This window comes from Delphinus delphis, chromosome 19 (assembly GCF_949987515.2).
Source record: "Delphinus delphis chromosome 19, mDelDel1.2, whole genome shotgun sequence".
NCBI classification, from domain to species: Eukaryota; Metazoa; Chordata; class Mammalia; order Artiodactyla; family Delphinidae; genus Delphinus; species Delphinus delphis.
Genome location: NC_082701.1, coordinates 20,048,473 through 20,076,031, shown reverse-complemented (window position 1 = coordinate 20,076,031; position 27,559 = coordinate 20,048,473). Strand labels below are relative to the sequence as shown.

The 27,559-nt window shown below is 49.6% G+C and overlaps 1 protein-coding gene across 1 annotated transcript; it reads left to right on the top strand.

Annotated features, from left to right (window-relative positions):
• On the top strand, positions 1-27,552 carry ODAD4 (outer dynein arm docking complex subunit 4). The gene is made up of 12 exons (XM_059996376.1): positions 1-197; positions 1,871-2,002; positions 2,257-2,407; positions 3,048-3,109; positions 3,577-3,742; positions 5,058-5,282; positions 5,460-5,667; positions 11,177-11,263; positions 18,566-18,762; positions 22,252-22,352; positions 23,979-24,063; positions 26,746-27,552. The coding sequence occupies exons 1-12, from the start codon at positions 84-86 to the stop codon at positions 27,165-27,167; spliced, it is 1,950 nt and encodes a 649-aa protein (XP_059852359.1). The 5' UTR covers positions 1-83; the 3' UTR covers positions 27,168-27,552.
• Positions 27,553-27,559: the final 7 nt, after the last annotated feature.

Below are 27,559 nucleotides of genomic sequence, written 5' to 3'. Positions count from 1 at the left end.
GACGGAGGTTCCACAAGCCAGACAGACGTTCTCAGGCTTTTTTCCTCCGTTTCTCCGCTTCATCGTCTCCGAATTGCGTCACCATGGCGGACCCAGAAACTGAAGGCCTGCCAAGCACCTTCACCTCTTACATGGCGGAGGGCGAGCGGCTCTATCTGTGCGGGGAGTTCGCTAAAGCCGCCCATAGCTTCAGCAACGTGAGTCGCGCTCCGAACCTATCAGCCACCCATCACTGAGGTCCTGATGATTCCTGAACCACCCTATTGTTTCCATTATTCCACTGTTACTGATTGATGCACATCTGTGACAGATAAGCCCCTGTTTGGCCGTTTTCTACCAATTCCCACTTGCCTTCTGCCTGGTTGTTAGTAACCAACCTCTGTGTTAACACTGACCTCGTCTCCTACTTTTTTACTCAAATGTTTCGCGATTGGCCTCCTTCCTCAGTTTCCCGTAACTGGCTGGGAGAGTGGCTGGGACGCTGCTTGCAGAAGTGAAGTCTGGCACACGGTTGCTTCTGGAAGGTGGTCAGTGAATAACTAACATCGTAAAACTTTACTGTAGTATAAATAGCTTCACTCGACCCTAAGGGGATTGAGTGCTATTTTAAGATACCAGGCGTACTGTTAAGTGGCAAGCTTATGGGGGAGGTGCTCTTATTACGCCATTTTGTAGATGAGGAAACTGATATAGAAGCCGAGTCACACGCCCAAGATCACTGAACTAACGAGTGGCAGAGGAAGGATTCAAACTCAGGCACTCAGACTTCAGTGCTGAGGTGCTAACCACCATACTCTACTGTACTGTCTCCCAAATAAGCTTTTGTATGTTTTTATGACTGTTTCTTTTATAACAAATAGCCCGCTTGGTACAAATGGAGTGGTAGGATAGCCCTGTAACCAGTCCGAAGGCTCCCCCTAAAGTCAAGCTTCTCAACTGCTACCTAGAGTCTTTTGGCCCTTTGCATCACCAACCACATCCTAAAACCAAAAATAATTGATCGGATGGGCCAACAATTAAGTTCAGGGGCCCTGCCCCGCGCATTCTCCTCTTTCTGGATCCTGTTTCATCCTGGAGAAGCTCAGGTAGTGAGAAAAGAACATCCTGGGGGCCTATAGCTTTAGGTGAGAAGTGGGCTTTTCTAGGAAAGAAAGTAGCCGCTTCCTCTTCCTGGAAAAGTGGGAAGGTCTTAGACAGCGGTGGGTACCGTCTGATGCCTCAGGAAGGACAGTACACTGCAGACTATGGTAATGATCTTAAGAGAAGGGAGGACATGGGGAGGAGGGGAAGCATTCTGCTGCCACTTTAGGGCCAAAATCACAGTTTCCATTTTCTCGGTACTTTCATCTTAATCCCCTGAAATAGTGATTCATTCTCAAATAAGCTATGTAAGAAGAGAGGGCACGTGGAATGGATAACCAAGTTGCAGATTGTCTAAAGCCCATTCTGTTAGCCTCCGGAAGGCTTAGCCTCCGAATAGTATTTTGAATGTGTTGTGCAGCCATTTACGGGTTCATGGTTGAATTTTTATGCACCAAACACCCTATGATTCTGAGTGGACTGGAGGCATCCCAGACGCTAGGAGAAATTCCGAATATCCACGGGGTAGCATGTTCTCACGTCTCAACCAGTGGTTTCCACGATAGCTTGTGATTTCGCCTTGTTCCAGATGAGCCACATGCAGATAACCTAGTTGACTGAGCGGAGATCGGTGTGGTGCTGCTTTTAGTCTGGAAAGATCCAAAGACCTGTTTGCTGGCCTGTGGAGTCCCCTTGAAACTCTGGCAGGAGGGTTTGGGCTGCTGTGTCCCTTTCGGCTTCTTACCTCACCCTGCCTGGTGCCCGTTGATCTGAGTGGTTTCTTTCTCAGGCTCTTCACCTTCAGAATGGAGATAAGAACTGCTTGGTTGCCCGCTCCAAGTGCTTCCTCAGGATGGGAGAGCTGGAGAAATCCCTGGCAGACGCTGAGGCTTCACTCCAGGGCGACCCGACTTTCTGCAAGGTGACCGTAAGGGTGGGAGGACTCACTCTTTCTTCATCACTGCCACCGGCTGCAGCAGCCTCTGATTAGTACTGGTTGAAGAACCAGCCAGACTGCCTGGAGTTGATTGCCGTTTCCCTTCCTAGGTTACTTGCCTGGCTCTCTGCCCCTGTATCCCAACATTTATCCTCAAGCCAGGGACCCTTCTGTTCCACCACACCTGAGTCCTAGAAGGCCTCGTCTGCCCTCCTTGATTTGACTTGCTCTCATTTCAGGGGATTTTACAAAAGGCGGAGACCCTGTACACCATGGGAGACTTTGAATTTGCCTTGGTGTTCTATCATCGAGGCTACAAGCTGAGGCCTGATCGGGAATTCAGAGTTGGAATTCAGAAAGCCCAGGAAGCCATCAACAACTCAGTGGGAAGTGAGTGACCGTGAGGCCTCTGCCCTTATCCAGGAGGCTCCTGGAATCCTTAGGTTTGGGGGAAGGCCCGAGGTGCACTGGGTGGGCAGCCACCACCGGAAGGGCTACAGGGAGTCCCAAGCGTGGATCTGGCCGCTCATGATTTCCTTGAGGATTAGGAACTGTCCACTGGGAAGACCAGTCCCCCGATCCGCTGTACTGCAGTGTCTGGTTCTCTCCAAAGCCAGATGAGAAGCACCATTTTACTCACCCCAAGACAGACGAGTAGGGCTTCTTTTGGCCTGGTGTCATAGGGTAGAATGAGGTCCTGAGCCCAGCCTTCCCCGGTCCCTGGCTTCCTCCCTTACCTCATACGCACCAAGGGCTGGCTCTGCCCATCAGCTTAGTGGGGGTGGGGGTGGGTGGAGAGCTTGCCACTGTGGGCGGCAGAGTGTGGAAGTGGAGAGCACCCCTGGTGCCCAGGGCCTGCTGTGGCCTTAGGCTCGTGGGGGCTGCCTGACTCCTAGGAGAGTGTTGAACCATTTGCTTGCTAGCCAGCTTCCACCATCCTCCTGCCAAAGGCAACTATTTCCACATAAAATATGTGATAGATTGTGCCTGGGGGCCCGGCCGACCTGAGCCCCAGCTTTTGTCGTTGCAGGTCCTTCTTCTATTAAGCTGGAGAACAAAGGGGACCTGTCCTTCATAAGCAAGCAGGCGGAGGTAAGGGCCCTGGCTGCTCTGACATCATCTCCTTCGGAAGGCAGAGGCCACACGTGCCTGAGGAGCACAGGAAGTTCAGCTCGGTGCTCTGTGATGACTTAGAGGGGTGGGATGGGGCAGTGCTGGGAGGGAGGGGATATAGGTATACATAGAGCTGATTCACTTCACTGTACTGCAGAAACTAACACAACACTGTAAAGCAATTATACTCCAATAAAAAAACAAGTCTTAACGGCCCTCGTGCCTGGGAGTGATGAGCTCCTGGCCAGTGCGGGCAGTCATGAGATTCTGCCCCAGCTCCTGAGGGGTTTTGGGAGTGTAGCTGTTCCTGGACCAGACACACTCCATGGTTCTCAGCCCACGGAGGTCCTGGAGGGAGCGGTCTGGGATCACAGGCTCAGGGGACCTTGGCTGGGTGCTCCAGGCTCCTTTCTCAGGCTCTGTTGGGTATTGCTCCGTATTCCCAGAGCGTGAAAGCCCAGCAGAAGCCTCATCCCGTGAGAAACCTCGTACACCATCCCAAGAGAGAGTCCAAGCGGAAGGGCTCGCTCAAGAGCGAGAAGACCATCCGACAGCTCCTGGGCGAGCTCTACGTGGACAAGGAGTATCTGGAGAAGCTCTTGTTGGATGAAGGTTTCAGACACTTTTTTTGCAACAGGGAACTCGGGGCGAAGGAAATCTGGGGTGGATGCTTAACGTATAAGCCAGAGGCAGAGCCTTTCAAAGGATATTTGCCGACACGTTCCTCTGGAAAGGTTTTGCTACCATTCTCATTTTACAGATGAGGAAACTGAGGCGTAGGGAGGTTAAGTAACTCAGTGACACAGCTCTCGGATTTGAATCCAAGAAGTCCAGTTTCTGAACCAGAGCTCTTAAGTGCTATGGTACCCTGGGAGGGAACGCCGAAGATTTACCACTGCGGTCCCCAAAGGGGTATCCCCTGAGCCTTCAGTCTGTACAGAGGGCAAAGGAATCCAGCTTGGAGGTGCTAGAAGGGAAATCCTAGGACCGTGGAACCATAATGTCCTAAAACCTCATCTTCTCTAATCCCTCCTTTTATTAGAGCCCGAATGGGGAGTAACTTGTCCAAGGTGACGAGCAAGCTAGTGGTGGAGTTGGCAGCAGAGCCCAGGCCTCCTAACCTCCAGTGCAGCACTCTTCCCACCACACCGTGCTGGCAGGGAGAGGAGATAGGATGGAGCCTATTTCCTCATTAGACATTCATTATATGACTGTCTCCTATAAACACGGGTGGTGGGAGTGTTGCCATTAGCTATTGAGCCTGAGCAGGGATCACCCTTGAAGCCAATGCCTTTTCTCCAGAACTGACTTCCCAAGGTCCTGTGTAGGATTCCCGGCAGGTTGCGTCTCAGGGGCAGCTTCACTGCTGGCACAACTCCTCTGTAACAGGCCTGGATGCTTCCCTCCCTGCAGAGGAGCTTCCATGGAAGGAAGAGGTGGCCGGAGCATTACCCAAGTGGCCTTGCAGCTTTGCTCCCAGCTCTGACCTCTGGTTAGGCAGGTGGGCGGAGCTCGGGCATGCCCCTCCAGGTCCCGGCTTGCACTGTCACACTTGGCACCTGGGGACTTGCTTGTCACTGGCAACCTGGGCCAGGCTGTGCATTTCTACTTTGTCTTCTCTGAGGACACAGCTTGAAATAAGGGAGCCCCGAGGGCTGGGAGCTTTTCAGAAAGCTATCTACCAGCTGCTGCTTCTGCCAGCTCCTCATGTCTTGTCGTAAGGGGCCTATGCTCGAAGCCCTGTGCCATGAGAGTGCCTCAAGAAGGGGGCTGTGGCCTCGTCTGGACCCAGTTAGACCCACTGTCCCACCCATGTGCTCTTGCTTTCATTACTGTCCCCCAATTCCAGGGAGAGGTCCCCACAGGGAGACCCTTAGCCAAGAGGAGGTGACTCCCCTTAGACGCCTCCCCACACCCTTGCCCACAGACCTGATCAGAGGCACCATCAAGCATGGCCTGACCGTGGAGGACCTCATCATGACGGGCGTCAACTACCTGGACAGGCGCAGTGACTTTTGGAGGCAGCAGAAGCCCATCTACGCCAGGGAGCGGGACCGGAAACTGATGCAAGAGAAGCGGCTGGGGGACCGCAAGCGCCGGCCCTCACAGGCGGCCCGCTACATCCTCAAGAGCCTGGAGGACATTGACATGTGTGGGTGGTGTTCTCAGAAGGGCGGGCCTGTGGCCAGGTGGGGACAGAGCCGCACGGCAGCCAGAGCCCCTGGCTTCGCTGGCCTGTGGATGGAATCTGGAGGGGGAAGTGGGCTCCCCTGTCATCCGGGGGGGGGCGGGCTGCTCCCCGCTCCATATCGCCTCTCTCCCTTCCCAGTGCTGACCAGCGGCAGTGCTGAAGGCAGCCTTCAGAAAGCTGAAAAAGTGCTGAAGAAGGTTCTGGAATGGAACAAAGAGGAGGTGCCCAACAAGGACGAACTGATTGGAAACTTGCACAGCTGCATAGGGAACGCCCAGATGGAGCTGGGGCAGATGGTGGCAGCCCTGCAGAGCCACAGGAAGGACCTGGAGATCGCCAAGGAATAGTGAGTGCCTGCAAGGGCTTGGAAGGCCAAGCGGCCGAGGCCTGGGGCGGGGGCTACGTCTCGGCCTTTTGCCAGGGCTGCTGGTGGCTGAGCTCCCACTTTCTGCCCTGCGTGCCTGAGGTGGATTCCCCCAGAGGGAGGAGCCACCTACCCAGGACAAGGGCACGCCTAGACTGTCAGCTTTTTTTTGCCACAAAAGGAAGGTAGTGGCCCCAGACTCCAAGAAGCTCCCAGTGGTTTGGCTCTTAGGGATATTTTTATTTTTATGTCATCTCCACAAGCATTCATCAACTCCAGACATGCCAGATGTTGCTAGCATTGCGAACACAGCAGTGACCAGACACAAGGCTCATTTCCCCGCAGAGATAAAACAAAAAGTGACACAGCTAATAAATTGCAACTGTGATAAGTGTCATAAGGAAAAAGTACAGGACCCGGTGCTACGAAAAGTGTATTCCAGGAGGACTTGACTGGGTGTTGGGGACACACTTGGCTTGTGGGAGGGCCCAGAGGTAGGCAGGAGGGAGCTTAAGGCCGAGAGGAGACTGGACCAAGCAGGTAGGGGTTGGATCAAGCAGGGCCTCGGAAACCATGGCACTGACTAAGAGCTTGGGCTTCGAAGTTGTACCTCCCAGCTGTGGGGCCTTAGGCAGGCACTTAACTAACCTCTTGCAGCCTGGGTCTCCTCTGTCAAATGGACAAAACAGTAGCCCTTACCCGATAGGGTAGCAGGGAGGGCGACATGCAGAAGTTTACATGAAGATCTCAGAACAGCGCTGCGTATCCGTGATGACTACTGTGTTGGTTCTTGGGAACCAGCTCTTCCCGAGACTTGATGGCCCCTCTCAGGGGTACCATCGCTTTCTGGGCACCCTGGTTCTAATCTCTGGAGTCATTTGTGACCTTCTCTTGCCCGGTTCTACTCACCCCACTGTTCTGAGCCTCTCTCAGTCTCCCATCCTCCCATTTCTGTTTTAACTTTTGAAAAACTTATTTATTTATTTTGGCCACACTGGGTCTTAGTTGCAGCATGCGGGATCTCTTATTGTGGCACGCAGACTTCTTAGTTGTGGCATGCGGGGTCTAGTTCCCTGACCAGGGATTGAACCCGGGCCCCCTGCATTGGGAGCGCGGAGCCTTAGCCACTGGACCGCCAGGGGAGTCCCTCCCATCCTCCCACTTCCTCTCAGGTCAGCCCTCACCTCTCCCTGCCTCGAGCTGCTCCCACACGTCACCTCCAGAGACATGCTGATTTTCACCTGTCGACTGTCCTTCCACTGCTGACACACAGGCCTTGGGCCCTCACCTCCTGCAGGTTAAAAGCAAATGCCTTCACTTGGCACTCAGGGCCCTCTCGGAACCCACTTCTGCACAGCCCTCCAATGTCAGTCCACCCTTCTGGGCCAAACCGGATCTCCTGAACACGCCCGCCACCTGTGTTCTCCCCCTTGCTCGTCCGAGTCCTAGAAGCCGTCCGTCCATTCCCAGCTCATTTCTCACCTGCCCTCACCGCGCTGAGCAGGAATCTCACATGTTGGCCATTCCAGGAGTGGAAAACAAGCAAACAACAGCCAGCTTTGGAGACAGACCTGAATTTGATTCCTGCCTTTGGCACTTAGAAGCAGTGTGGATTTGATTCAGTTGCTGACCCTTTCAGTTTCCTCATCTCTAATGAAGGCATAATAATACCAACTCATGGGGATTTTGAGGATTAAATAAGTATATACAGTACTTTGGATCCAACGTTCTCCCGTGCCCTAAAGACATAAATCTTTACTTCTTGCCTCCCTTCTGAGCTCCGGACCTGCATATGCAACAGAGTCCAAGGCATTTCCACTTGGATGTCCCACAGGAGCCCCAAATTTAACATGTCCAAAGTGGAGCCCCTCATCGTCCTACCAAATCTCTTGCTTCAGGGCCCCCTATCCGTGAAGATGGCACTGGTGGCCACTCAGTCCCCAGGAAGGAGCCAAGGTGGCTTCCCAGACAACTCCCTCCCCTCACCGCTCACACCAGCCCGCCATGGCCCATCCATGCCTCCTCCTGCCATCAAGAGAACATTCCCCGGACTTCCCTGGTGGTGCAGTGCTTAAGGATCTGCCTGCCAATGCAGGGGCCACAGGTTCGTGCCCTGGTCCGGGAAGATCCCACATGCCGCGGAGCAACTAAGCCCGTGCGCCACAACTACTGAGCCCACGCGCCGCAACTACTGAAGCCTGTGTGCCTAGAGCCTGTGCTCCGCAACAAGAGAAGCCACAGCAATGAGAAACCCGCGCACCACGACGAAGAATAGCCCCCACTCGCTGCAACTAGAGAAAGCCCGCGCACAGCAATGACCCAACGCAGCCGAAATAAATTAATTAATTAAAATTAAAATAAATTAAAAAAAAAAACCATTCCCTTCTCTCTTTCCCTCCCACAGCTCAGTCCAGACCTTCCTCACTTCTTGCCTGTTTCCTCTGACCTGGGTTTCCTGCTGCCCAGCTGGCCCTTCTGTGCAAAACAAAGCCAGTGGTCGGGAGACAGTTCCAGCGCCCGGGTCTGCTCAGCTCAGACCGTCCTTCCTGACCTGACTTACCCTGACCTCGGTTGACCAGGCTGTCTCCGGGCCCTTGGGCATCCCGAGCCCTGGCCAGCACCTCTCGGCTCTGCTTCTGTTCAGCCTTCTCTTTTGCCAGCCCTTTCTTCATCAGCTCCCTCCTCCCCATCCTTCAAATTGTAAAGAAGTGGTTTTTTCTTGGGGGAAGCCCACCCTGTGCCCCAGAGTGACTTAGCAGCCCTCCTCTGTGCTCCGTCTCCACACGCCTACGTTTCTCGCCTGCCCTGCAGACCTTGGACTTTGCTACTCCCTTTCTCTTCCCAGCATCTGCCACGTAATGGGCATGTGATGCATGTGCGCTAACTGGCTGATGAAGCAAACAGAGGTGTTCCTTAAACAAGCTTAGTTCCTTTGCAACATCCACAAACGGGCCTCCAGTCTTTTTTTTTTTTTTTTTTTTTTTCCTTGGGTGCGCTGGGTCTTAGTTGCAGCATGTGAGATCTTTTTAGTTGCGGCATGCATGCGGGATCTAGTTCCCCGACCAGGGATGGAACCCAGGTCCCCTGCATTGGGAGCGCTGGAGTCTTACCCGCTGGACCACCAGGGAAGTCCCCGGGCCGCCAGTCTCACCCATGAGTCTCACCTGTGTGCCCCACGGGTGTCCTCAGTGGAATCAGCCCTGCCCCCACCTCCAAAGCCCCACCATCCTTCCAGGCGCAGCTCAAATCCCGACTTGTCTGAGCAGCTTCTTCAGTGACCCCAGCCCTCAATTCCTTTCTCTGATTACTCTGTGGATGACTGGATGGCAGGCTTTCTCAGTCCCACTACTGTCAAAGATAACAGTACACATTATTGTTATGAACAAAGTAACGTATTTCAACTTGTCTATTCACACCGGAAAAGAGCACCCACTCTGGAAGGGGAGGCTGACATCAGAGCAGTAAACGTGGCCCAGAAGCCGAAGAGAGAGGAGCTGAGGGGGCCTCAGGGAGGAGGGAAGGAAAAGATAGGACAAGAGGGGTGACTCCCTAGGCAGAGGGACAGGGCAGGGGTGGAGGGCTGGGGGAACGGGCGGCTCGTGTGCTGGGCAGGGGGGCCAGGACCTGTGGGGAGTGAGGAGGGAGGACCTAGCCGGAAGGAGGAGTGTTTTCACACCCATCCACGGCCTTGTGCTCGACCCAGAGCTGTGTGGTGCTAAGTCTCCCCACAGCCCTCAACACCACACTCCCCTCGCTTCCCTGGGGCCGCGTTGAGATGTGCCCCCCTGGCCCCTTTTCAATGTATTTACCTACACATTTATGTACACGTACACGTACATAGGATTTTTAAAACAGAAGTGACTCACTTATGTGGTTTTTTAAAAAAGAACGTGCCTTGGAAAGGAATGTCTCATTCTTCGAATAGCTTCATAGAAAGGTATTTCGGCACCCACAGTATGCACGTAGGTAACTGCATCCCTGCGGACAGACACTGAGGCTGTTCCCTTTTGCCTGCACACACAGAGCTTCGCTGAGACTGCAGACAGATGTGGGTATGTCCGCGGGTAGACGGATGGCTTGGTCAGGTTTGCATTTAAAAGGCAGCGCGGCCACGGTGGGGAGAGTAAATCAGAGCAGGGTTTCCTGGAAGACGAGGAAGTCTGCCACTGTGGGCCAGGGGCTGAGGGGCGAAGGGAAGAAGGGGAGCTTGCCTGAGAAGGGAGGGAGTCAGGGAGGGATGCTGGGGGAGGGGGCTGCGGTTGGGGGAGGGCTTTCTTGGTTTATTTGTTGGGAAGGAGGTATTTTTTAACAGATCCGAATGTTCATATGGTAATATGGTAATAGTAAAGAACCAGTGTAGGGGGGAGCGATTGCCTTTTCTTTATGGAAATACCTTTTTTTTTAAGGTGTAAATTTTTTTTTACTGAAGTATAGTTGATTTACAATGTTGTGTTAATTTCTGCTGTACAGCAGAGTGATTCAGTTATAAATATATATACATTCTTTTTCATATTATTTTCCACCTGATTTATCATAGGATATTGAATATAGTTCCCTGTGCTATACAGTAGGACCTTGTTGTTTATCCATTCTATACATAATAGTTCCATCTGTTAACCCCAAACTCCCCCTCCATCCCTTCCCCCCCCATTTATGGAAATATATTCATCGCTTTTCTGATGACACGTGAATACTGAAAAAAAAATGTAGATTATGTGGATAAATTAAAACTTTCCTTCATACTCTCATTTCCCTTGGGTAATCACTGTTAATAGTTAGATTTAGATTCTCCATTTCTTTTTAAAATGCCCGCTTTTTAATTTATTTACTTATTTTTTGGTGGTTTAAAACAACGCATTCATTCTCTTATAGTTCTGGGGGTTGGCTGTCTGAAGGCAGTTTCCCTGGCCATAATCAAGGTGTTGGTAGGGCCACACTCCTTCCAGAGGCTCTGGGGAGAATCTGTTTCCTTGCCTTTTCCAGCTTCTAGAGCTGCAGTTACTGCACTCCCGGGCTCGTGGCCCCTTCCTCCATCGTCAGAGCTTTGAGCACAGCTTCTGCTTCAGGCCCGCACATTCACTTTTAACACTTAATGGGGCAACGGACGTTGTATGTGCTCCCATAATCTGACTTTTTAACTTAATATATCAGGGACTTTTTTCGTACACAAAACATTGCACTGATTGAATTCAGATTGTTTCCACTGTTTATTACTACAAACAACACTCTATTGAGTGTCCTTGTTACATTATATTCTGGAGGTGAATTCCTAGAAGGGGAGTTGCTGGACCAAAGGGATATCTTTGCAAGCTGTTGCCTGTTTGCCCCCCGGAAAAGTCCCGATAATGTCCGTTCCCGGCCACAGGGCTCAAGAGGGCCTGGGTACCGCAGCCTTGCCAGCCTGGGCATCGTCCCTCCAACTGGCCCGTCTTTGCCTTCTTTTCAGTTTCCGTAGTGCCTAGAATGGCCTTGTCTTGCTTCTTCCCCACAGTGATCTTCCTGATGCCAAGTCCAGGGCCCTGGACAACATTGGCAGGGTTTTTGCCAGAGTTGGGAAATTCCAGCAAGCCATTGACACGTGAGTGACCCGGGACTGTCCCCTCCCTACTCTGGGGCCAGGACATCCCACCCTCCCACTGGACTCCCAGGCTGGGGCAGGATGTCAGGCAAAGAGGCATCAGAAGACCAGAGTTTGGCTCCTGGCTGTGCTCAGCGACCAGGGGCAAGCCACTTTGTAAACTCTGTGGCTCATCAGTTAAATTAATTAATAGAATAGAATCATTATTTTCTCCAAATTTCCCAGTGACAGGAGTCACTGAGGACACTTGTTAGGCGTATGAATTCCTGGGCCTCTCCCCTGGAAATTCTCATTCTCCAGGTCTGGGTTAGAGCTCAGGAATCTGACTTTAACAAGTACTCCAGGTGACCCTTACTTTGGGCAAATTCAGGACCAGGTGGACCATTGACTTCTGGGAGCCCTTCAGCGGTTATTCTGTCCCTCTGTGCAGTCACATGGGGTCACTGGGAATGGAGTCTGAGCTCTCCAGAGGGCTTAACTTCTGGACTTTCCATGTCCAGCCCTGGGGCTGGTGACCTGCTCCAGTGGGGTGACTCAGCCCCAGGGAGACTCGGGAGCGGGCTTGACCACACAGCGAGAAATTGTCCTTCAGGCCTTCGTGGTTTGACTGGAATAGACTTGATCACCAGAGCCTTCTGTTCCACGTCATATGGTTTCCCGAATGGCCCCTGGTGTCTAGCTGCCAAAAGACACAGGCCTGTGAGTGTTTACCTACCCACTTGTATCTTTTTTACATTAAAATACATATATTTCTTTTTAAATAAAAGTTTAATACATGTCAATCCCAATCTCCCAATTCATCACCCCCCCACCCCCGCCGCTTTCCCCCCTTGGTGTCCATACGTTTGTTCTCTACATCTGTGACTCAATTTCTGCCCTGCAAACTAGTTCATCTGTACCATTTTTCTAGGTTCCACATATATGCATTAATATACGATATTTGTTTTTCTCTTTCTGACTTACTTCTCTCTGTATGACAGTCTCTAGATCCACCCACGTCTCTACAAATGACCCAATTTCGTTCCTTTTTATGGCTGAGTAATATTCCATTGTATATATGTACCACATCTTCTTTATCCATTCGTCTGTCAGTGGGCATTTAGGTTGCTTTCATGACCTGGCTATTGTAAATAGTGCAGCAATGAATGTTGGGGTGCATGTGTCTTTTTGAATTATGGTTTTCTCTGGGTATATGCCCAGTAGTGGGATTGCTGGGTCATATGGTAGTTCTATTTTTAGATTTTTAAGGAACCTCCATACTGTTCTCCATAGTTGCTGTATCAATTTACATTCCCACCAACAGTGCAAGAGGGTTCCCTTTTCTCCACACCCTCTCCAGCATTTGTTGTTGTAGATTTTCTGATGTTGCCCATTCTAACTGGTGTGAGGTGATACCTCATTGTAGTTTTGATTTGCATTTCTCTAATAATTAGTGATGTTGAGCAGCTTTTCATGTGCTTCTTGGCCATCTGTATGTCTTCTTTGGAGAAATGTCTGTTTAGGTCTTCTGCCCATTTTTGGATTGGGTTGTTTGTTTTTTTAATATTGAGCTGCATGAGCTGTTTAAATATTTTAGAGATTAATCCTTTGTCCGTTGATTCGTTTGCAAATATTTTCTCCCATTTTGAGGGTTGTCTTTTCGTCTTGTTTATGGTTTCCTATGCTGTGGAAAAGCTTTTAAGTTTCATTAGGTCCCATTTGTTTATTTTTGTTTTTATTTCCATTACTCCAGGAGGTGGATCAAAAAAGATCTTGCTGTGATTTATGTCAAAGAGTGTTCTTCCTGTGTTTTCCTCTAAGACTTTTATAGTGTCCAGTCTTACATTTAGGTCTCTAATCCATTTTGAGTTTATTTTTGTTTATGGTGTTAGGGAGTTTTCTAATTTCATTCTTTTACATGTAGCTGTCCAGTTTTCCCAGCACCACTTACTGAAGAGACTGTCTTTTCTCCATTGTATATCCTTGCCTCCTTTGTCATAGATTAGTTGACCATAGGTGCGTGGGTTTATCTCTGGGCTTTCTATCTTGTTCCATTGATCTATATTTCTGTTTTTGTGCCAGTACCATATTGTCTTGATTACTGTAGCTTTGTAGTATAGTCTGAAGTCAGGGAGTCTGATTCCTCCAGCTCCGTTTTTTTCCCTCAAGACTGCTTTGGCTATTCGGGGTCTTTTGTGTCTCCATACAAATTTTAAGATTTTTTGTTCTAGGTCTGTAAAAAATGCCATTGGTAATTTGATAGGGATTGCGTGGAATCTGTAGATTGCTTTGGGTAGTATAGTCATTTTCACAATATTGATTCTTCCAATCCAAGAACATGGTATATCTCTCCATCTGTTGGTATCATCTTTAATTTCTTTCATCAGTGTCTTATAGTTTTCTGCATACAGGTCTTTTGTCTCCCTAGGTAGGTTTATTCCTAGATATTTTATTCCTTTTGTTGTAATGGTAAATGGGAGTGTTTCCTTATTTCTCTTTCAGATTTTTCATCATTAGTGTATAGGAATGCAAGAGATTTCTGTGCATTAATTTTGTATCCTGCTACTTTACCAAACTCATTGATTAGCTCTAGAAGTTTTCTGGTGACATCTTTAGGATTCTCTATGTATAGTGTCATGTCATCTGCAAACAGTGACAGTTTTACTTCTTCTTTTCCAATTTGTATTCATTTTATTTCTTTTTCTTCTCTGATTGCCGTGGCTAGGACTTCCAAAACTATGCTGAATAATAGTGGCGAGAGTGGACATCTTTGTCTTGTTCCTGATCTTAGAGGAAATGCTTTCCATTTTTCACCATTGAGAATGATGTTTGCTGTGGGTTTGTTGTATATGGCCTTTACTATGTTGAGGTAGGTTCCCTCTGTGCCCACTCTCTGGAGACTTTTTATCATAAATGGGTGTTGCATTTTGTCAAAAGCTTTTTCTGCATCTATTGAGATGATCATATGGTTTTTATTCTTCAATTTGTTAATATGGTTAATCACATTGATTGATTTGTGTATATTGAATCCTTGCATCCCTGGGATAAATCCCACATGATCATTTTATATGACCCTTTTAATGTGTTGTTGGATTCTGTTTGCTAGTATTTTGTTGAGGATTTTTGCATCTATATTCATCAGTGATATTGGTCTGTAATTTTCTTTTTTTGTAGTATCTCTGGTTTTGGTATCAGGGTGATGGTGGCCTCATAGAATGAGTTTGGGAGTGTTCCTTCCTCTGCAATTTTTTGGAAGAGTTTGAGAAGGGGGTGGGTTTAGCTCTTCTCTAAATGTTTGATAGAATTCACCTGTGAAGCCATCTGGTCCTGGACTTTTGTTTGTTGGAAGATTTTTAATCACAGTTTCAATTTCATTACTTGTGATTGGTCTGTTCATATTTTCTATTTCTTCCTGGTTCAGTCTTGGAAGGTTATACCTTTCTAAGAATCTGTCCATTTCTTCCAGGTTGTCCATTTTATTGGCATAGAGTTGCTTGTAGTAGTCTCTTAGGATGCTTTGTATTTCTGTGGTGTTCGTTGTAACTTATCCTTTTTCATTTCTAATTTTATTGATTTGAGTCCTCTCCCTCTTTTTTTTTTTTTTTCTTTTTTTTTGCGGTACGCGGGCCTCTCACCGCTGCGGCCTCTCCCACCGCGGAGCACAGGCTCCGGACGCGCAGGCCCAGCGGCCATGGCTCACGGGCGCAGCCGCCCCGTGGCATGTGGGATCCCTCCGGACCGGGGCACGAACCCGTGTCCCCTGTATCGGCAGGCAGACTCCCAACCACTGCGCCACCAGGGAAGCCCCTCTCCCTCTTTTTCTTGATGAGTCTAGCTAATGGTTTATCAATTTTGTTTATCTTCTCAAAGAACCAGCTTTTAGTTTTATTGATCTTTGCTATTGTTTTCTTTGTTTCTATTTCATTTATTTCTGCTCTGATCTTTATGATTTCTTTCCTTCTGCTAACTTTGGGTTTTGTTTCTTCTTCTTTCTCTAGTTCCTTTAGGTGTAAGGTTAGATTGTTTATTTGAGATTTTTCTTGTTTCTTGAGGTGGGCTTGTACAGCTATAAACTTCCCTCTTAGAACTGCTTTTCTGCATCCCATGGTTCAAGAGGGTGGAGTAGCCCGGCCTCCATAGGTTTTGGATCATCGTGTTTTCATTGTCATTTGTCTCTAGGTATTTTTTGATTTCCTCTTTAATTTCTTCAGTGATCTCTTGGTTATTTAGTAATGTATTGTTTAGCCTCCATGTGTTTGTGTTTTTTAACCTTTTTTTCCCTGTAATTGATTTCTAATCTCATAGTATTGTGGTCAGAAAGTATGCTTGATATGATTTCAATTTTCTTAAATTTACTGAGGCTTGATTTGTGACCCAAGATGTGATCTATCCTGGAGAATGTTCTGTGCGCACTTGAGAAGAAAGTGTAATCTGCTATGTCCTATAAATATCAATTAAATCTATCTGGTCTGTTGTGTCATTTAATGCTTGTGTTTCCTTATTACTTTTCTGTTTGGATGATCTGTCCATTGGTGTTAGTGAGGTGTTAAAGTCCCCCACTACTATTGTGTTACTGTCCATTTCCTCTTTTACAGCTGTTAGCAGTTGCCTTATGTATTGAGGTGTTCCTATGTTGGGCGCATATGTATTTATAATTGTTATATGTTCTTCTTGGATTGATCCCTTGATCATTAAATAGTGTCCTTCCTTGCCTCTTGTAACATTCTTTATTTTAAAGTCTATTTTATCTGATATGAGTATTGCTACTCCAGCTTTCTTCTGATTTCCATTTGCACGGAATATCTTTTTCCATCCCCTCTGTTTCAGTCTGTATGTGTCCTTAGGTCTGAAGTGGGTCTCTTGTAGACAGCATATATATGGGTCTTGTTTTTGTATCCATTCAGCAAGCCTGTGTCTTTTGGTTGGAGCGTTCAATCCATTCACGTTTAAGGTAATTATCAATATGCATGTTCCTATTACCATTTTCTTAATTGTTTGTTTTTGTAGGTCCTTTTCTTCTCTTGTGTTTCCCACTCAGAGAAGTTCCTTTAGCATTTGTTGTAGAGCTAGTTCGGTGATGCTGAATTCTCTTAGCTTTTGCTTGTCTGTAAAGCTTTTGTTTTCTCCATCGAATCTGAATGAGATCCTTGCTGGGTAGAGTAATCTTGGTTGTAGGTTCTTCCCTTTCATCACTTTAAGTATATCGTGCCACTCCCTTCTGGCTTTTAGAGGTTCTGCTGAGAAATCGGCTGTTAACCTTATGGGAGTTCCCTTGTATGTTATTTGTCATTTTTCCCTTGCTGCTTTCAATAATTTTTCTTTGTCTTTAATTTTTGCCAGTTTGATTACTATGTGTCTCAGCGTGTTTCTCCTTGGGTTTATCCTGTATGGGCCTCTGTGTGCTTCCTGGACTTGGGTGGCTATTTCCTTTCCTGTGTTAGGGAAGTTTTCGACTATAATCTCTTCAAATATTTTCTTAGGCCCTTTCTCTCTCTCTTCTCCTTCTGGGACCCCTATAATACAAATGTTGTTGCGTTTAATGTTGTCCCAGAGGTCTCTTAGGCTGTCTTCATTTCTTTTCATTCTTTTTTCTTTATTCTGTTCCACAGCAGTGAATTCCACCATTCTGTCCTCCAGGTCACTTATCCGTTCTTCTGCCTCAGTTATTCTGCTATTGATTCCTTCTAGTGTAGTTTTCATTTCAGTTATTGTATTGTTCATGTCTGTTTGTTTGTTATTTAATTCTTCTAGGTCTTTGTTAAACATTTCTTGCATCTTCTTGATCTTTGCCTCCATTCTTTTCCCGAGGTCCTGGATCATCTTCACTATCATTATTCTGAATTCTTTTTCTGGAAGTTTGCCTATCTCCACTTCATTTAGTTGTTTTTCTGGGGTTTTATCTTGTTCCTTCATCTGGTACATAGCTCCCTGCCTTTTCATCTTGTCTATCTTTCTGTCAATGTGGTTTTTGTTCCACAGGCTGCAGGATTGTAGTTCTTCTTGCTTCTGCTGTCTGCCCTCTGGTGGATGAGGCTATCTAAGAGGCTTGTGCAAGTTTCCTGATGGGAGGGACTGGTGGTGGGTAGATCTGGCTGTTGCTCTGGTGGGCAGAGCTCAGTAAAACTTTAATCCACTTGTCTGCTGATGGGTGGGGCTGGGTCCCCTCCCTGTTGGTTTTTTGGCCTGAGGCATCCCAACACTGGAGTCTACCCGGCTATCTGGTGGGGCTAATGGCGGACTCTGGGAGGGCTCATGCCAAGGAGTACTTCCCAGAATTTCTGCTGCCAGTGTCCTTGTCCTCACGGTGAGACAGAGCCACCCCCTGCCTCTGCAGGAGACCCTCCAACACTAGCAGGTAGGTCTGGTTCAGTCTCCCCTGGGGTCACTGCTCCTTCCCCTGGGTCCCGATGCAGACACTACTTTGTGTGTGCCCTCCAGGAGTGGAGTCTCTGTTTCCCCCAGTCCTGTCAAAGTCCTGCAATCAAATCCCACTAGCCTTCAAAGTCTGATTCTCTAGGAATTCCTCCTCCCGTTGCCAGACCCCCAGGTTGGGAAGCCTGACGTGGGGCTCAGAACCTTCACTCCAGTGGGTGGACTTCTGTGGTATAAGCGTTCTCCAGTTTGTGAGTCACCCACCCGGCAGTTATGGGATTTGATTTTATTGTGATTGCGCCCCTCCTACCGTCTCATTGTGGCTTCTCCTTTGTCTTTGGATGTGGGGTATCCTCCTTGGTGAGTTCCAGTGTCTTCCTGTCGATGATTGTCCAGCAGCTAGTTGTGATTCTGGTGTTCTCACAAGAGGGAGTGAGAGCACGTCCTTCTACTCCACCCTCTTGAACCAATCGCTGTATCTTTTTATAATAAAACGTTTTATAGTATACGTGCTTAATGTTAAAATATTAATTTGGAAAATATAGAAAAGTAAAAGAAAAAGTCTTCAGTCCCACCACCCAAAGACAAGTACTAATTCTAATCCTGCTCTTACTTTTATTGATATTTTGTTTTTTCATTCCAGTCTTTTTTCTGTGTTGATTTTCTCTTACATGTGCTTAATAATATTCTTAAATGTTATTATGTTATTTCAAATCCTGTTTTACAAACATTATTTTCAACTCTTGTATCATCAAAGCCAGTCCCATAGATGTACCAAAATAACTTTGGTAGTTTAAAAATATGTTAATGCTTGTTAGCTCCACCCCCGTTTCTAAAAGGACTGGTAGTTGGAGAACAGTTTTTCTTCTGCCACCAGTAGGAAGCCCGGCCTCCTATGGCCGAGTGCAGGGCCTGAGCGGAAGGAGCCGACCCTGGTTCTTGTGTCCCCAGATGGGAGGAGAAGATCCCTCTGGCCAAAAGCACCCTGGAGAAGACCTGGCTGTTCCACGAGATTGGCCGCTGCTACTTGGAGCTGGACCAGGCCTGGCAGGCCCAGAATTATGGTGAGAAGTCCCTGCAGTGCGCCGAGGAAGAAGGGGACATCGAGTGGCAGCTGAACGCCGGTGTTCTGGTGGCACAGGCACAAGGTATGGGCCCCATGAGGACCACCCTACGTTTCCCATGTCAGGGCCGGGAATCCCGTGGCCTGAACTTACCATCCCAGTGTATCCCTGCGCTGAGAGTTCCGATTCTGAGAGTGGGGCTAAACCCCTGCATTTTGACCAGCGTATGTAGTGCCTAGTTTAAGCTAAGCTCAGTTAGGGCTTGGGGGCCCCTGAGAACTGCCCTGCCCTTGAGGAAGTCATCTGCAGACCAGCACAGTGTCATGTGGTCATGAAAACAGCTCCACTCCTCTTGCCTCGGTAGCCTTTACGTGTGCCTTCTTGTACCTAATCACCATGCAAGCCAGGGATGGAGGCATCATTGTCCTCTTATAGTTGGGGAAACGGAAACTCCACGGGGTTCAGCAGATTGCCCCAGGTCACGTGAGGGAACTTTTTAGGGTGATGGAAAAGTTCTAAAATCGGGTTGTGCTGATCATTGCACAAGCCTATAAATTTACCCCAAATCATTGAACTGTATACTTTCGAACGGGTGCATTTTATACTAAGTGAATTACATCTCAATAAAGTTGTTAAAAAACAGCAAGGGGCAGGGGTGAGGAGGAACAGATGAAACAAGATTGGTGATATTTTGGTATTTTGAACAATTTTTAAATTTTATATTGGAGTATAGTTGATTTACAATGTTGTGTTAGTTTCAGGTGTACAGCCAAATGATTTAGTCACACGTATACATAGGTCTGTTCTTTTTTCAGATTCTTTTCCCATATAGGTTATTACAGAGCACTGAGTAGAGTCGCCTGTGCTGTGCAGTAGATCCTTGTTGCTTATCTATTTCATATGTAGTAGTGTGTGTATGTTAATCCCAACCTCCTAATTTATCCTAATTTATCTCTCCCCCCAACCTTTCCCCTTTGGTAAGTTTGTTTTCTAAGTCTGTGAGTTAGTTTCTGTTTTGTAAATAAGTTTATGTGTATCTTTTTTCTTCCTGCGGGTTTTTTTTTTTTTTTTTTTGCGGTACACGGGGCTCTCACTGCTGTGGCCTCTCCCGTTGCGGAGCACAGGCTCTGGATGCGCGGGCTCAGCGGCCGTGGCTCACGGGCCCAGCCACTCCGCGGCACGTGGGACCTTCCCAGACCGGGGCACGAACCCGTGTTCCCTGCATCGGCAGGCGGACTCCCAACCACTGCGCCACCAGGGAAGCCCTATGTGTATCATTTTTTAAGCTTCCACATACAAGTGACGTCATATGATATTTGAAGCAGGGTGATGAGTAATGGGGGCTCGTGATACTATTCCTCCGACTTTTCTGTATATTTGAAATGTTTCATAATATGAACTTAAAAAACAAATAGCTTACAGTAATAAGCAAGCAGTGGAGCTCGGGCTTCTAATCGCTGTGCTGAGCTGCCCTGCTCCGGGCACACAGCTGACCCCAGAGAAGGAGGAAGCGTGATAGGTGCTCTGATCAGGGGCCTTACCACACATTCACTTATTCACATCACAGATGCTTACCTGGCACCTTCTAGGCACCAAAGCTGGGCATACAGTAGGGAGCAAAACTGGTAACTATCCTGCCCGCATGCCTGAGGAGTAACGTTTAAGCAGAAACATTAAGAATGCAAAGGCACCAGCTGTTCCAAGATCTGAAGCCAGAACTTTTCAGCCAAAGGGACCGCATTTAGGGAGGTGGGCAGGAGTCTGGCTGATTTAAGAAACTGAAGGAGATCAGTGTCAAGCTGCTGGGGGCCAGGAAAGTCTGGAGAGAGGAGGCTGGTGAGGGGCCAGATCCACAGGGCCTCCTGGGCCTCGTTACGTCTTGTAGATTCTTTCCTAAAAACATAGAGAAAACCACTTGAAAACTGTAAACTGGGGAAGACATGGTTACTGTGTCTTTTCCTAGAACTCTTTCCTGTTCCTGTGAGGACTTTTCTTTCTTTGTCTGTGCAGCAGGGCTTGCGCGATCCTAGTTCCGCAACCAGGGATTGAACCCAGACCCCAGCTGTGAAAGCACCCAGTCCTAACCACTGGAGGTCTTATTAGGCCCTGAGGGCCTTTGGAGAAACAGGCCACTTACTGCCGGTCTCAGTTTCCCCACTCTAGGGTGGAAAAATCCAATCGAGTGCAGCAGCCCGAGAGCCACTGGGTTGTAGAGGCAACACAGCCGAGCGGGCAGATCTTGGGCTCTGGGCCCTCCTGGCAAATGCCACCCTGTGCCTCAGTTTCGTCCTCTGTAAATAGGGATGATTATATCAATAGTAGGTACCTAGAGGGTTGGTGTGAAGAAATAAGGTAATACTTAGGCGTGTAAGCACTTAGAACTAGCATATAGCGAGCACTCCAGAAACACTCATTTCTTCCTTCCTGCCCTCTCGTCAGCTTCCCATAAGTGTTTCTAACACAGATGAGAAACAATTACAATCCTTAGAAAAGTCGACTTACGGCTCAACGAAAATGTAAATATACATGTGTAGATTTGTGGATACACAGAGGGGGGGAAAGAAGAGGAAAAGGGCTCCGAGAATGAAGCTAACTCCAGGTTATAGATCCAGTTAAAAGGAACGGCCTTTACTGCGTCACTCCCGTAAGTGTTATGACTCCTGTTCCGACCTGCGGTGTCCGAATGACATCGACATTTATTCAGGGTGGTCTCTGAGGGATTACAGTGACTTTCCTTCTTTTCAAATGTGTATTTGAAAAAGAAATATGTATTGACCTCATTCACTGTGACTCCACAGGCTTTCAGAACTATATTAGAATTGCTTTTCAGATATAAGGCCTTTTGCCGTTTGACTTACGGACACAAGGCCCTTCTCTCCCCGGGGATCCCAAAGCAGTTCATGGGGAGGGGTGGATCTTGGGGTCCTCAGTGATAAGAGGAAGCAGTGGTGTGTAAAGAAAGTGGAGTGTGGTGTTCCCAGACCCTGGCAGGTGAGCACTTTTCTCCGTCCTTCCTGAAATTAACCTCTTTTCAAGGGCAGTCAATCAGTCCATAGGCCGTCATCCCTGGCCCAGCACTAACCTGTCCGGTGAGTGAGCTCGGGGGAGCTGCCTCCTCTCTGGGTTCGGATCGTACCAGCGTGGGCATTGATGTCCCAGCCGCTGGCCCACGAGTCACAGCCAGCCCGTCCAGATGTGTTTGGTCTCCACAGTGTTCTTAACAAATTTGAGTGAACATTAAAAAAAAAAAAAAAAAAGATCTTTTCTGGAACAATCTAAAGGTGGGGCAAGATGGAGTTGTCCCCCTGGAGATGCATGATGTGGGCACAGACCCCTTCCCTCACTGACTCTTTGCACCTGAAATCCAAGGCTCAGCTTCTCAGGTTCTGGTCCTTAGCGGTGAGGACCAGAAATGTCCTGGGTGGGGACCCAGGAATGTCTGGAAAGGGTGGTGCTGGGAGGCCCAGATGCTGCCCGCCTGGGGCTGCTCCCGAGGGCCGCTGGCACCTGCAGGGCAGCCGCACCGTGCAGCACACAATGTCACAATCTACCTGTCTCCCTCGTGCTCTTCAGTGAAGCTGAGAGACTTCCAGTCGGCAGTGAACAACTTTGAGAAGGCCCTGGAGAGAGCGAAGCTCGTCCATAACAGCCAGGCACAGCAGGCCATCATCAACGTGAGCCTCTCCCCCGCTGGGCCGGCTCTGGGGCTGGGTGGGCCCCCCGGGCTCTCAGCCCCAGATATTTATCACCCCCCAACCGCAGGGCACATTCTGGGTAGGGCAGTGGCTTTCCACTGTTACTGCCATCAGTTTATACAGCAGCCCAACCAGTACCCATACTGTGAACTTTTTATTTTGGGGCCACGCCTTGCAGCACAGCTTGCAGGATCTTAGTTCCCAGACCAGGGGTCGAACCCGCACACTCGGCAGTGCAAGCTCGGAGTCCCAGCCACCGGACTGCCAGAGAATTCACCTCAATACACATATTTTTCTTTGAAAAAACAGACAAAAAATAGAAAGTTTCACAAAACATATTTACCTTTACTGTGTACGCTATTTCCTACTCTGTTCTATTTTCTTTTCATTCCTTTTCTTTAATGCCGGCTGAGCCCTTCTAAGCACATTTTAGGACTTGCGGTTTGAAAAGTACCAGCCCCCCCATCCCCCGCCCCCCCCCCCCAGGAGTCAGTAAGAAATCAGCGTGATGGCCTCACCCACTTGCGCTGCTTCGTCAGGCAGCCATTTAGAGTAAAAGGAATTAAAAGTAAGTAAAAGTTACGGTTCAGTTCCTCAGTCACACCAGCCATGTTTCAAGTGCCCAATAGCCACGTGAGGCCTCTGGGTACCACACGGTGCAGATCTAAAGTCTTCCCATCACTGCACCAAAGGTGACGACCGTGGTCCCGGCCCTCAGGAAGTGGGGTGTCTACAGGAAGCTTAGAACGCAACGCCCTCGTTCCTGACCCGTGCGACAGGGACCAGGGGATGCAGCGTGAGAGCCTCAGTGGGTAGGCGGGGCTGGGCCTTTCCCCTCAAGGAGGGTTTGAGGTCGCCTTGGAGGCTGGGCAGGTTTTGAAAGGAGGCAAAGAGAAGCGCCTGTCAAGCCAAATGGACCCACGGCCCTAAGTGGCTCCTCATGGGATCAGGCCCCTGACCTTTCACCCCCCGGAATGGCATCTCCAGGCAGGAAAGCATACGAGGGGGGCAGACCAGCGCTGCACAAGAGAGTCCAGGCCCGGCAGACGTTTCCTGAGTGTCTAGTGGTGTTCTGCCCTGGTGGGGGGGTCAGGGGGAGGGCTGCGACGAAGAGGGCAGAGTTGCCCTCAAGATGCGCACAGGCTGAGTTCCAGGTCCCCGGGCGTCCTGCAGACACCGTGGGAGCCCCCCGGAAGGCAGGCCAGCCCCCAGCCACAGGGTGTGGCTGAGTCCCTTCCGTGGCTTGCTGCCTGGCTGAGGGCTGAAGGGCTTGCCTTGTCTCTTTTACGCTGGCTGAAGCCAAGAGAAGCTTTAGGTAAAAAGGTGGGACTCAGTAGACAGACGCAACCCCCCAGAACAGGCCTGAGCCCGAGGGAAATGAGTTTGAGTTGCCTGCAAGCCGCGCTATCTCTCATACCACTTAGTGTGGGGAGTTCCAAGTGCATAGTATCCACTAACCTCAGGGCGGCAGTCTTCAGAGGAGCCAGGGGAAAGGGGAGGGGGCAGGGTTCTGCACAGCCCTGCCTCCTGGCGCTGGGGCTTGGGTGGGGAAACGACAGGTCACACGGGGTTAAGAGAGCTCACCAGCTCCTCTGCCACCCACAGGCCCTGGACGATGTCAACAAGTGCATCATTGAAGAGCTGAAGAAAACCAACTACAGGGAGATACTCAAAGATAAGAAGGAGAAAGGTGAGTTCTGGGGCCCCGAAGACGGCAACCTCAGAACGCTCCCTCTGCTTTCCTTCTGGCAGTCTTCGCCATGCTTTCCTGCCATTCCTTCGGTCGGGGGCTTGGCACTGCTCACCAAGTATTCTGATTTCAGTGCCGCCACCAACCCCAGCCTTTCTTGGGACAGGAGAGGGAGACCTCTGGCTGGGGTCAGAACCCGTGCTGTCTGCCCTATTTCTTCAGTACTCCCGTATTTCTTTAATCAATTCATCAACTATTTGTTGAGCGCTTGTCACATGCCAGGAAGGTGTGAGATTTGGGAGGAGACAGAAGTTCGGTCCCTGCCCTGGAGGAGCCCACAGCCCAGTGGGAGAGCCAGGCAATTAGAGCTGCCGGCGCCCAGGGCTCCTGCACCGGAGCCTGCTGTGCAGGGGGACAGTGCTCTGCTGTGAGGGCCCGGGCAGGGGCGCTCCCAGTTCTGTGGGGAGGTAGGGAATGCTTCCAAGAGGGAGAATCTTCTGCTTCAGGCTCCAAAAGATGCCCAAGCATTTTCCAGATACAAGATGGAAGGTTGAGGGCATTTCCGGTGGGAAACAGCAGGAGCAGACACAGAGGTGGAATGACAGTAGCTTACACTGTGGGGGCTCTTAACCGCTGGCCCGACACTGGGTTAAGCATTAGACAGAATGATCTCACTCGGTCCTCACCACCTAGGAGGTAGGTACTGTTTTGGGGGCACTGGAGCCTGAATGATCTGCCCACGTCACACAGCAGTCTGACTCAGAGCCACACGCTCCCCTGCTGCCGGCAGCTGGTCTTCAGGGCCAGCAGTGGGCAGCACAGGGGTCGGGGCAGGGGACCCAAGGGCCAGCTGAAGTGCATAGGTGGCAGGGCTGTGCTCCTGCTGGCCGGTCTAGCCCTTATCACATTCTTTCTCCCGAGGGCTCCAGGGAGTAGAGAGGCCTTTGATCCCCCGCCTTGCTCTAGGCTGTCTGACTGGCTCCCATGAAAGGAGTGAGGGAAGAGGAAGTGGCTGGGACTCCAGGCCCCACGGAGTCGACAGGGACCAGGGACGGGCCCCAGAGGGGCAGGGATGATAAGAGAAGCTGACCCCCACTCGGTGCTTCCTGCATGCCAGGCGCTCGTCTAAGCTTTATACATACCGACTCATCTGATCCCAGAGCACTAAGAAATAAGTATTCCGTGCTTGATTTTACGGGTGTGGACATGGAGGCAGAGGGGTTAAAGTCCCACAGCGGATTCCAGTCTCCAGCAGCCTACCCCTGGAACCCATGCTTTTCCCACGCTTGTGCAGTTTCTGTCTGCCCCTCTGAGGGGCCCTCCCTCCAGCCAGATCGCAGTAAAGGGTAGCTGGGGCTGGGGCTCCGGGCTCCTCGGGGGACAGAGCCCCTTGCAGGCACCGAGGCTGAAACCCTCTCTGATCCAGGTACAGCAGCGGGAATTTGGGCACGGGGTTTCTGGGCACCTGAGCAGCCAGATGACAGCCTTTTATTATCCAGCACCTGCCACGTGGTGGCCAGATCCCCTCAGAGAAGATCTGCCTCTGCCTCCACACACCCTTGGAACTGCGCTCAGAAGCCACAGAAGGAATAATGTGAAGGGTACAGCAGGGAAGTGGCAGATGCTCCAAGCATCCTCCTCCCTTGGCCGACGGAGTGCTGGGAAAGGCATCCTGAAAACTCCGGAAGGCCCTGAGGCCGGCCGCTGCTGGGCACTTCCCTTCCCGGACAGCAGGTGGCAGCATTGCATGTGTCTTGGCCAAACCACGTCATTTTCCTGCTCTGAACCCAGAGCCCCTATAGGCGGCTTAGAAACCAGGACTTCCAGGAAGTGGAAGGAGACTCAGGAAGGGATTGGTAACTTTTCTCTGTAGCTGGTAAAAACAACGAGCAAAGATCCCTTGGGTTGTAAAATTGCTCTCCATCCGAACTTCCACCACAATCTGCTCACATTTTTACGGGGAACCTCCCAACAAATGATGAATATGCTTCCCAGGGACGAAGGGAAATGCAGAATGGGCATGCTGGAGGAGAAGCCTCTGTCCTTTCCCAGCACCTGTGCTAGTTCTCGTAGGGAAAAAGAAAGAATGTGGTCTGGGGGCAGACTGTCCTGGGTTCAAATCCTGGCTCTGCCAGTTATTTATTTGCAATGTAACCATCGTGTGTGATTTCCCCTTTATCAGTCTCAGGTCCCTCGACTGCAAACTCGAATCAATAACACTGCAATTTTTTTTTTTTTTCGCGGTACGCGGGCCTCTCACTGTTGTGGCCTCTCCCGTTGCGGAGCACAGGCTCCGGACGCGCAGGCTCAGCGGCCATGCCTCACGGGCCCAGCCGCTCCGCGGCATGTGGGATCTTCCCGGACCGGGGCACGAACCCGTGTCCCCTGCATCGGCAGGCGGACTCTCAACCACTGCGCCACCAGGGAAGCCCCACTATGCAATTTTTTGATGACTGAACGGTATAATCTGTGTCGCTCACATGATGCCAGGAACAGAGCTGGTGCTCAGTAAATGATGATCCCTTTTCTCATTTTGGAAAGGGGTGCTGTCTTTTTTTTTGTTTTTTTTTTTTTTTAGGGGTGCTGTCTTTTAGAAGCACAGGCCCCCACAGGCTGGGGTTCCCCCAGGCCCGGAGACGGACAAACTTCTACCTTTCTTCCCTCCTTTCTCTTGTTTTTCAGAAGATGCCACTACGTTGGATAGTATAACAGTGATGGCAAAGGAGAAGGAAACGATGAGAATGAGAGATGAACCCGAGAAGGTCACCGAGACGGTGATGAAGCAGTGCGAGCGGGAGCAAATGGAGAGTGAGAAAGAGACTGAAGGTGACTTGTCTAAGGAAACCCTGGGGATCACAGCTAGTGGACCAGAAGAACATAGGCAGAGAGAAGAAGTAGAAAAAGCCAGCCCCTCAAGGAGAAAAGGACCAGCTGCGATGGAGGGAGGTCCAGGAGATGTTGCCGAGGGACAATCTGGAGAAGCAGGCAGGAAACTAACAGCAGTGAACAGAGGGGAAACAAGAGAAATTTACAGGAGGCCTTCAGAACTGGACCAAAACCTCTCAGAAGAATCAAGCACGAGGGAGTCCGAAGGACTAGAGTAGACACTTTCAGAAATCGGCAGAAGAGGGTCCAAAGCACTGGGGAAAACAGAATCGGGAGAAATAAGAGAACCGGAAATAACAGAAAATTCTGAAAAAATGGAAAAAGATGAAAAGGAAGACGAATGAAGCCATCGAGTAGGCATTACGATCAGGAGGCTGGTGTTCACAGGGACCACGGAGATCTTATTAAACTGGACCTTCAAGCTGAGATTTGTCTCTAATAGGAAAACATGTGGACTGGGTCCCACAGGTCACCTCTGTCTCTTTCTATTACTGTTTTCCCTTTAAATGTGCATCTTTCACTCTTACAAACCCTGAGTCTGTCATTTTGCCTCCTTACCCCCACCCATTCTCAGAAGAGCCTTAGAGAATGAATGAGTGGGCATGGGGTA

Excerpts from the sequence above, each read along its gene's own strand:
- ODAD4 (XM_059996376.1), top strand. The coding sequence starts at position 84 with ATGGCGGACCCAGAAACTGAAGGCCTGCCAAGCACCTTCACCTCTTAC. Across the intron at positions 2,408-3,047 it reads CATCAACAACTCAGTGGGAA|GTCCTTCTTCTATTAAGCTG; the intron begins GTGAGTGACCGT and ends TTGTCGTTGCAG. Across the intron at positions 5,668-11,176 it reads CTGGAGATCGCCAAGGAATA|TGATCTTCCTGATGCCAAGT; the intron begins GTGAGTGCCTGC and ends TCTTCCCCACAG.